The following is a 10986-nucleotide window of genomic DNA, read 5'->3' on the forward strand; positions in this document are numbered from 1 at the left end:
TTGTCCGATAGCCTTAGAGCTTTTGACAGAAAGCTGGGACCTCGCAGTGAATGGGAGTCTGCTGCAACAGATACTTGGCGCTTGTTACGTGAGTGTACCATGTGCGGATGTATAGGATCACAAGTAAAGGGGATATCCAAAACTGGACCAGTTGAGGACAAGAGGCTAAGGTAGACAACTTACACAAGTTATCACTATGTCGGAAATTGCCGGATGTGGCAGTGCAGGTCACGAGCAGCAAACATTTCTCGTGGTTGGTGCATCATGTACAAACTTGTAGGTAGTTCTATGTAGCTTCTTTCCTAGTCATTAATTCCCAGACAATATTGTGTGTCACATCTGCTGGTAGCTGGCGATGACCTCTATACTTTTTGACTGCCCATGCTGCCATGCTGCCATCAAAGCCACATCAGTAACCCTCCATGTACCGAAGTGATTTGTTTGCAAACCTAAAAAATATTGTTAGTGGTTGGAAGGAAGCTGAAATGAAAAAAGAACCTTCGTATTGAAACTATTGGCACTGACTCTAAAGCTGTCCTGGAATTGATTTCGACATCTTCAATTTTTGAGGAGGGTGGGAATTCATGATAAACCCGTTTTGAATACCCCCAAGCTTGCTCAAGGAAATTAAGCTCAGGGTGGAATTTGGGGAGAAATAAAACATCAATCCCAGCTGCTTCACAGTGTGTCTGAAGAAGACATTTGACATTGATGAAATCGCTGGAATGGAAAAGAATATTGCGACAACAGCATTGAGCTGCTGTGCTGTGACATTTGAATCCGCTGCACTGAGCAGGAAGCCCATTGGAATGGGTATAGCCCTGTTCCTCCAAGATTTTAGCCATTCCCTTGAAGTATCCAGGGTACTGGGGATGGTTGTCAGGATAATAAAGGTGCTGTGGTTGACCATTCCAAGTTGTGTTGGCCATCCTTTTGGTTGTGGTGCGAGGTTTCCCACTTGGTCCATATATAGTTGCCCCATTCTCATCGCATACATTCACAGATACCCCCCATTGCTTAGGGTATTTTGGCATCTTTGCTGCCGATAGTGCATCATCAGCCCGCTTGGAGTGGGTCCATGCATTGTCAAAAACCAGGACATGCTTGTCATTTGGATAACACTCCTTCAGGATCTGTATAGCCTTTGATGCTTGCTTGATGACATCCTCATTGGAGAAATATCCATCTCTGTTCTTCCCTGGTTTGAGTGTGACACATGAATCGGAATTATTGCCTTTCAGCCAACCATAGTCAGCAGATATGAAGTCAGTGATCATAAGTGATGCTCCTTTGCCTTTGGCATATGGCTTTGCTGACTCGGAATCATGAACCCAGCAAACCTTTCTCCGATCATGTGCATAGAAAATTGATTCATTGTGGAACCAGACAACGACATGTTGGTCAGCAGGCAGATTGGCCCCTTCTTGTTTGCCTTCATTATCCCATTTCCTCATCGATTTCTCATACTCAGCCATCACAGGCAGAAACACTTGTTGTCGATATTGGACAACATCCTTGCATTCACGACCATCTGTGTATTGCCCCTTCTTCTCCCTCTGCCAGCGGTAACCCATCCTTTGCAGCCAGCATTGTGCTGTTCGAACTGATATCAGCTTCTCCCGGTTCAATCGCTCACTAGAAATGGCTGCTGTGCGGCCCTGACCTTGCTTATGATAAGGCTTTTGCATGTGAAGTTAGCGGAATGGGAATGTTTTCTGCCAACATCATCGATCTTTCCATCAAACTGGTAATATCTTTCTGCACACGGGTGTTCTTTTCCCTTTTCTCTTTGTCTGCCATGAGCACGCTACATTCACCATTACCTGCCACCAGTTAGCTTTGCCAATGCTCTTCATTCCCCTAGCTTTATCCGATTAAACGAATGTACTTTGCACTTCTTATACCCCATCAAACCAACTGGTGTCATGTTGTCTTGTGCCCACTTTACACTGGCATATGATTGGTGGATGCCACCTGTGGTGGCAAGAGCCCACTAAGTACTTTGTTTTTCTTATCCGATTCTGGCTCGTCGTCGGCCACAAGATCAAGGGGAAGAGGGGAAAGGGATGGGCGAAATGTGGCAAAGGCTAGAGGGACAATGAGATCCGTTGGAAGGGACTTCAGATAGCGCTTGCGTGCGAGCTCATACAAGCGGACCATAGGAATAGAAGTCCACTCAGCGTAAATGGCATCCAGCCACTCAAACACATCCTTACATGTGTTATACCCGACACCCTCGTTCCTATAACTCCACAAAACCTCGCGACACACGATCCCAATGACAGCATCGATATATTCACATGCAGAAATCCACCATCGCGTGCGATCACCCAAAACAACAGCAGCCTTGAGATTGTCAGCAAGGACTCCTATTGCATTGCGAGCCTTCTCTATCACCTCATCGCGTTCAGGTGTCTCCCAGTATTCCTCACCACCCCGAGGCAGAATCATCCGGGGGGAGATCCCTACCATCAAGCCAGTACATGGCGAGTTTCCACAGCCGTGCGCGAGAGAGTGTGTCAGAGGGCAAATACACAGGTAGAGTGCCATCAGCGCGTGAATATCGCGTGGGGCTGGACTAGGATGTGCTGGCACGAGTTTCTCAGCGTGCGCAGGCGCAAATATCGTGTGTGTTGCCAAAAAAGCAGGTGGGGGATGTGGAAGATGTGTGTGGAAGGCCCAAAAGTCGTGGGTCTGAGCCTGGGGAGCCGTGAACACAGAGAAGAAAGCGGAGTAGGTGCAAGCGCGCGTTTCTAGGTGCGCACGGGCATGTGAATTTTGAGTGAGAACGGCTTAATCAGCACAGGCGCGCATCTGAGAGTCGCACACGTGTGGATTGCACATAAGAAAGGTTTCTAGAGCATACAATCGCGTCTGGAGAGATGCGCGTGAGTTTCGAACTGAGATTGGAATAATGAGTGAAGAGGAATGCGCAGTGAGTCAAACTCGTACTTACAGGAGCCGACTGGGTGTCTAAAGTCTGAGTTAACATAGTTGTAACAGTTTTAGCTACAAGCGCTCAAAGATAACAATCGATTGTTTGCAGAGGGGCCAGGTGGCCTGCCTTACCGGTATGATAGTGAAAGTGGTCCGAATTATATGTCATATTGTCATGGTGACCCTAGGTTACAGAGGATCTTGTGCACAGCACCTTTGGGGCCTAAATTTGCGCTACAGAGTTTGCGGGACAAATGAGCCAGAAAGATCCATCGGAGGAAAGGACACGTGCAAAAAAGCGGTCAATACATTTGCAGAATTCCCACGAATTGTGGACATGCAAGAGACCTTGCAAGCAAGGTAATGCATCTCTGGTGTACTCAGGAAGCGAACAATGTCCATCGCAGAAATGTATGGACCTAGGCTGTGCCTCAATTTCATGTTTGATATCCTCATCCATGACAAGTATTGATTCCTTCCATTTCCCATATGGGTTTGCCGGAATGGTCTCAAAGTCATCCATGAACGCGTGACACCACTTCCGCAACTGTGACGCATGTGCTGGCCCTCGGTTCCATGACATTGCAACCCACTCTGAAGCAGTAATCCAGCCCACTTCCCTCCCATTCAGCCCTGCCTGCTTTGAACTATACACATGGAGCACCTGGAGCATCTGTTCCAGTCTCAGGTGTGTAAAATCATCAAATCCGGTGCACTTATAACCCTGACTGGTGTTTCTGGGAGGTCGGATTATTGCATCAAGCCTTTAAGCTGCCTCTTCCATAGCCTCCTTGGGTGGTGCAGGGATGAAAGGATGTGAGTGGTAGGCCTGAGTTTCCACTGGACCCGGGGTGCAACAGGCCCGTTCCAATGTTGTCTCTAACATTTCAGATGGCAGTCCAGCCCGGGGCATACCAGAATGGCATAGGAAATCGTCCATTGAATCTGGCCTTCCATCAGCAGTAGTCCAAGGATTTATGGAGTTTGAAGTTGGGGAGACAAAGTCCAGATCTATGGACTCGGATGTGCGACTTGAACACGGACTTACAGACACTGCGTGAGTGTGGGATCCACAAAGCTGAAAGAAGTCAGGTATAGTTCGCTTCTTGTTGTCAATAGCTGTCTCCCTGCGCATTCCCTGCAGTTTGTTTTTGATAGCTCTTTCCTGGGCTGCATGTAGGCGTCGGGTCCGTTCAGCTGGAGTACCATTGATTGTGGCTCCTGCATAACGGACCTTATTCCCATCTATTGCGCCATGCTGATTGATGAGCCATGACAGAGTTTCTTGCGCTTTGCACAAGCGCTCATAAATTGGGATGTTGGGAGGGGGAGGAATAGCGGTGTTGTCAAAGTTTTGATCATCAGGATTTTCACACTGACTTCTGTCACTGTTGCTTTCCAGCTCAAAGTTGAAATCTCCGGGATCCGAGGAAGTGTCAAATGCCATTGTGGCATGATCTTGTGTAAATCCCAATGCAGGTTCTGTGTGCTGGGGTCTAGGTGGGGAGCTGAGTCGAGTTTTCTGGGTGAATTTACGTTCATTAATTCTTAAATGTCAGGGCACATCTGCCTGACCCCGCACCGCACCCCGCACCGTACCACACTACCCCGTTATCACTCCCTGTCTCCCCTCCCCCATTTTCCCCCTTCTCTCTATCTCTATTTCTATTTCTATTCTACAGTCGATTTCCCTTTCTCCATGTACTACTACATACCTGACCCTGCCCCCCTGATCGCCGCACGTGCCACGCACACTCCCGCCTACTGAGCGGCCACCTCTGGGATCTCCTGCGGAGACACCCAGGGAGGTGCGGCTGTGTGCGGAGATGACGTGGCTTCCTCCACGTGACCCTGGCCACATGTATATAATAGTGCCTGGGGTGGGAACAGAAGAAGCAGCCTTCTTCTCAACTTCCCACTTCAGCTTAAGTGGTTGGGGACGCTCACCCCGTGACGGGATCGCTGCTACGGACAGCCACTACTCGTCCCACCGAGTCCCGCACGCAGGGACCTCGCCGCTTTTGGAGCCATCCCTGACATTAAATAATCATCTTTGGTTCAATTATTTCACCTTCTTCTTGGAATAGTCACCCAAATTATTTGCATGACGGCGCTTTTTGTGTGGAGGCATGCTGGGCGTGCTTTGGGGGGAAAAGGGCAGCGAGGCGCTGGTTTCCTTTTGTGGGATCGGCAAATCCCGCAATTCATTTCTATTTCTTCACGGCAGCAAACTTTTGTGTTCTCATATTTTCAAAACTGCAAAACTAAGGCCAAGGGCAGGAGGAGGGTCGATTTAAGCATCATGAGATATTTTCCATTTCATTTAATAATAACTATAGATATTAAGATTTGGTCACCTAGAACTAATTAAAAGCATTGTATTTCGCAACTTTCAGGCTCTACATTCACATCCAGAACATTGTGGAAGGAATGAGCCATGATGCAGATTTTGCAATGAATTGCTTCTGGATAGTGATAACTTGTGTAGGTTGTCTACCTTAGCAGGTACTTGGCACTCGAGGGAGCATACTGGTAGTGAGTGATATAACAGCTCCTTGAGGGAGCTTCCTGAGATTGGGTTGACAGGTACTTGGCACCCAGATGGGTGTACCAGCAATGAATGAGATTCCAGCTCCTTGAGGGAGCTACTTGAGGCTGGGTTGATGGATACTTGGTGCCCAGATGGGCGTACCAGCAACGGGGTATAAGACCGTTCGTTTGGCAAACGGTCTGTGTTCGTGTCAACAGGTACTTGGTGCTTGTATGAGCATACCGGTGACAGAGGGGTTAGTCATTGTGAGGTCTCTGGGGTAGCTCAGCACACAGAGCCGTAAGTGATACAAATGTGTGTATTTTACGGTAGTGTGTAAGCAGTTACCCAGAGGTTCCCGCTTACCCACGTGACTATATGTATCTAATTACATGTGGCTCGGGGTTCAGGGCTATTGCCCTAACATTCTCCCCCCTTGCATTGCATTTGCGATGCATACAAGGTTGATGGTGAATAAAACAAAGTTTTAATGATTGATTTACATTGAGTTTGAAATTATCAATGAGTGTTTTGTTGTCGCCACTTTAAAGTGGGCGATTTTTGTACATGTTGGTGAAGGAGAGAGAAAGGGTTTAAGGAATAAGTGATTGTGGGCCATCACTTTGAAGTGAACGGCGATACATGGGTATCGCAGGGAGAAAAGTAGTGGAGTTTGTCGAAAATGAATTTCGACCCAAAGGTTGTATGTCTTTGGTGTTCCTCACTTGTTCCATGAGGGTTCGTGTGTAAGTGGTGTTTACACATGAGTGGTGGTGGGTGTGGGTCTTTTGACGGAGTAGAGATTTCTGCAATTGTTACTTGCGGTTCCTCACATACAGTATTGTGTGTGGGGCCTCGAGTTGGGGGAAGGTGTTTTCAGGGGCGCCTCGATGGCGTATTACCATGTCACTTTCCCTTTTCTCAAGGGTGGAGTCATTGCCCCAGAGGAGGGTTTTCCTCTGGGTTGTTCATCTGGACACTGTCATATCCATACAATCCTGACCTCTGCTCCGGGCTCCCAGAACTCCGAAACTGATTCTGGAGCCCTACTTCCCTTCCGTCACCTTCTCCTTGCCAACTCCCAAGAGGTTATCCCACCTCCGGCTTCGACACCACCTTTGGTCCGACTCTGGGACATCCTAGTTCCGACCTCAACCTCAACACCTTCCAGATGAGCATGCAACACCTATGCTCCCAACTCCGGACCTCCACTCCGGAATCCCGTTGCGTCTCCATCTCCGGAACCTCCGGTCTTAGCTCCGACCTCGGACTTTGACCCCACCTCCGCTTATACCCATTGTATTGGTTAGCTCATTCCATTTAATTATGTTTGCCAATATTCTGGAGTTTAACTTCTGAATTCAGACTTTCTGGACTTATGTCGGACCTTGCAACTATTGCATTGCTCCATTCAATTCCGCTATTCTCCCTCATTCCTATTTGGGCTGCTGCTTCCTTTCTATTCAGTCAACTAGCCATTCCCCACTCCCAACCTCCTTCCTTCCTCCTTGGGCCTTGGCCCTTCACTCCTCCTTTGGGAAACACCATTGAGTCAAACCCTTGACCCTCGGTGTCGTTCCTCTTTCCAGCTCCCTTTGTCTCCTTTTGGAGTACCCTTGCTCCTTTTGATTCCGGACCCCTCCTTATATACAATGTACATAGTAACTTGTAACCTCAGTCTGAAATCGACCTGAATTCCCCCCAAGAGACTTTCCCTCTGTTAGATCCAAAATTAGGGACCCCCAGGACAACCAGCAATGGCACAGCGCTCCGCCTGAGTTGCTGAGGCTGTCAGGGACGCATCCGGGGTCGAGAGGGCCCAGGGTAATATCCGGCACTGAGGCCGTCGCAGGGTGTGGAGCGGGCGTGCGTACTGGTGGGCCCAATCCGGGACAGTGGTCCCTGGCCACTCAGGCTGAAGTGGAGAATGTGAGAAGAAGGTTACTTCTTCGGTTCCCACTTCAGGTACATTTATGTACATGCAGCTTGAGTCACATGACAGGTGCCACGTCATCCTCGGAGGCAGCTGCAGGCATCCGGGTGTCCCCATGGGGGATCCCAAGAGCGTCTGCTGCATGCGTGTGTGCTGGGCACAGCGGGAAGCCGTCTGGGGTGTGTGGGCCGGACGGGTCAATAGTACATTGATATGAAGGAAGGTGGTCCATGTAGATAGAAAGAAATAAACAGGAAGAGGAAGATGAGAAGAATGAAATAAAGAAAGGGGAAAGAAGAGGGAAAAGAAAGGGGAGGAGAGGGAGGAAGGAGGGGGGAGGGGGATAGACAGTGGGGAGCGGGTGTGGTGTGGCCGGGTGGGTCCGGGTGGGCCCGGGTCAGGCGGGTGTGCCCTGACAGAGGCCAAGGTCCTTCCATGCTAAGTCTCCAATTCCATTCCGGAGTCGTCCGAATCTGCCCATTCTAACAGACATCCGATTGCTGCATCGGATGCAATGATGTAGCCTGGGCTACATTGTCGGGCTGTGGGCTCGACGAAGTGGGCGCTCCCTGGGTGGGAGTGGGTTGTTGTGTTCCTGTTGGCTCAGGTGTGGAGTATGGTAGGTCTACTGTTCTTCCCGTGGGGAAGGGTGGTCATTAGGCTGGTTGTCCAGTGTGGAGACTTGCATCTCTTTCCCGGTATTTGGAAGCTTTCGCTTCCCATTCCACAGTTCTTGTGGCCTGTTCCTCAGGAGTCCTGAGTGGTTTGAACTGGGACTTTAGATAGGCGGCTTTGCCTAGACTTTCCCAGGAGATTTTTCCCTTGTTCTCTGGGTGTCAGGGCAATAGCCCCAAACCCCGAGTCACATGTAAATTAGATACATATAGTCACATGGGCAAGTGGGAACCTCCGGGGAACTGCTTACACACCACTGTAAAATACACTATCTTGTATCACTTACGGCCTTGTGTGCTGAGCCACCCTAGGACCTCACACTGGGGAATTATACTCCTCCACGAGTCTTGCAATACTCAGGAGTCCCAAGAAGTATTTCTCAGTTTCCTTCGCTTTTTTGCAAAGGGTTCTGTGTACCTTGCCACTTTTGAAGGTGGCTTCGGCTTGTTCGTACCAGTGTACAAATTCTTTCCCACTCACACTTGTCCACCAAGCGTATGCGGCATCGTGTGCCGCTTCTGACCCTGCTATTCTCCTCATGGGGAAGTTGGGGTTGATTGTTACGTCGACTGGAGCTTCGACTTTGCTGAACTTGTTGAGTTCGGCGGTCTCGTATAGCATGTGGACACTTCCCTGCAGGGTAGCTTGCCCATAGGGTGCTGAGGTGCTCAGCGGCCTGCCGCCGCTGGCAGTGGTCCCCATTTTAGGGTCTGCCATCAGTTGCCTACCACTCTCCCCCTTCCCCTCAACATGGGTTTGCCCTTCTGAGGGTGGGCCCTTATGCAACCCAGACAGGGTCGCCTGCCCATGGGGTGGCGGGATAGTCAGTGCCCCACCCCTTGATGCGCTAGTCCCCATCTGGGGTCGCACCTCATGAGGCCCAGAACTGTATCCCCTCCCCCTGACCTGGGAGGCCCCCATCATAATGGGTTTGGCAGTGAGGTCCGCCAGTGCACGTGCCTCTCTGAGCTCGCGTTTTAGTAATTTGATCTCCCTTTTTTGGAGATCGACCTCTCTCTCTGTGTCTTTCAGAGAGTCAAAGATGCCCTCGGCATCTCTTCATGCTCTGTTGTATTCGCGCCTCCAGTGGGCGCAATGGTCGCAGGCATCTTCTGACGCCCTCGAGTTATCAGACCATGCCCATTTGGACGGTCTGGACGAGGAGCCGCTGTCGCTCCCTCGTCTCCCTCCTACAAGGGACTTCATCTCTTTCAGCTCTTCATGGAGCTGACCTGTCTGAGCAGCTACTGCTGACGCGATGGCTGATTCCCAGCCTGCATTTGGCTGGGGTGTTGTTGGACCTGGGCCGAATTGGCCAATCCAGGGGTTGATCTGGCCAGGGAAGTTCCCTGGGGAGTATGCCTGGGGCTGCAGCAGCAAATGCTGCCCCTGGAATGGCGCTTGTTGCACCATCGGTGCAGTTTGCACCGCATATGGTTGGTAGCCCCTCTGAGGAGGCTGGGGGTATGTGGTGCCTGTTAGCAATGCGGATGGTTGTTGGTTCACGGCACTCATTTGTGCTGTGTGCATCATGTAGTCCATGGCGCTTATCTGTGCCTGGTGTTGTTGTTGTTCCAGGGAGCAAGGCTCCCCAGGTTGTCGTATTTCGATGTCTGGTGGCTTGTTTGGATCGAACTGAGGGTTGCCTCCCCCAGAGAACAACATTTCGTCATTATGTTTCTTGTAGTGGTGGGAGGGGTTTCTGTTCTTGCATGCGTGGGATTCGCTGCAGTTGTGTGTTCTTTTTGCACATGAGCCTGTGGTTCACATGGTCTAGGTGAGTTACTTGCCTGGCCCATGTGATCTCTAGTACATGGTGTGGCTGTCCGGGCGAGTTACTCGCCCAGAACTTTCCCACGCTCTTGCCTGTGGGCCATTGTCCCTCGGCTTTACTTCCTCCACCTCCATTTTTGGGGGCGTAGTGATGCCAAGAGTTCCCTGTCTTCTTTGATAGGGAGTTTTTCTGGTTCCCTTACATTTTGTAAAGTGAGGTACTTGTCCAGGTGGATGAGGTCGTTGCAATTTCCTAGGGGTTCCCATGTGGTGTCCCCTAGTTCCCATTTGACCTTATACCAGAGTTCGTTGTGAACCCATGTGTGGTTTAAGATTTCACGAACTACTGCTTCGCGATTGGGGTCTTCCCCAAAATTGTAGAATATGTTTACTTCCCTATTTGGGAAGATTTCTTGGTCATTTGGCTCGTGAGGTACGAGCTGGGATATGTGGAATCTTGGGTGGATTCTGCATTGTTCAAGTTGTGGTGGCAACTTGAGGATGTAGTTTGACATCTCTGGAAATGTTTCCAGAATTTTGTAAGGCCCTATGTATAAGGGCTTTAGTTTTCCTGCCCTTCCTTTGGGTAGGTTCAGCTTATCCGTGGATAAGTATGCAAGCTCGCCTTTTCTCAAAGGCGGGTCCGGGCATCTTTTCTTATTTGCCTGGATTGTTTGAGCAGCACGATTGTGTATTATCGTGTTGTGTGCTGCCATGAGGTTTTCCTTCGCTTTTTGGGTGAAGTCGTTTACTCCTGGGTAGTCCGAGAGTGGTGCTGTTAGGCACATCTTTGGCATATGGCCGTAGATTAATTTGAATGGGGCAAATCCTGTCGATGTGTTCAAGCTCGCATTGATCGCAAATTCCACCATCAACAGTTTCACTGCCCAGTCACATTGATCTGGTCTAACCATCGCGTGTAGTATTTGTACTACTTTTTGTATCATTCTTTCTGCTTGGCCATCGCCTTGCAGGTGGAATGCAGTTGTGAATTTCAACTGCACACCGAGTATTCAGTGTAGTTCATGCCAAAATTTTGATGTGAATTTCAAGTCTCGATCTGATATGATCAAGTGTGGTAGACCGTGAAGTCTTACAACTTCATGAAGGAATATGAACGCTAGTTCTAATGTGTTCG

The 10986-nt window shown here is 49.6% G+C and overlaps 1 protein-coding gene across 1 annotated transcript; it reads right to left on the minus strand.

The window, feature by feature from the left end:
* Window positions 1-1262: 1262 nt before the first annotated feature.
* Window positions 1263-3378, minus strand: EI90DRAFT_2940083 (uncharacterized protein; the record flags this gene model as incomplete). Its single annotated transcript, XM_039055235.1, has 2 exons — window positions 1263-1631; window positions 3286-3378. Coding segments are annotated over 2 exons (462 nt in total), but the record flags the coding sequence as incomplete, so codon positions are not given.
* Window positions 3379-10986: the final 7608 nt, after the last annotated feature.

This window comes from Cantharellus anzutake (assembly GCF_015039405.1).
Source record: "Cantharellus anzutake strain C23 chromosome Unknown EI90scaffold_87, whole genome shotgun sequence".
NCBI classification, from domain to species: domain Eukaryota; kingdom Fungi; phylum Basidiomycota; class Agaricomycetes; order Cantharellales; family Hydnaceae; genus Cantharellus; species Cantharellus anzutake.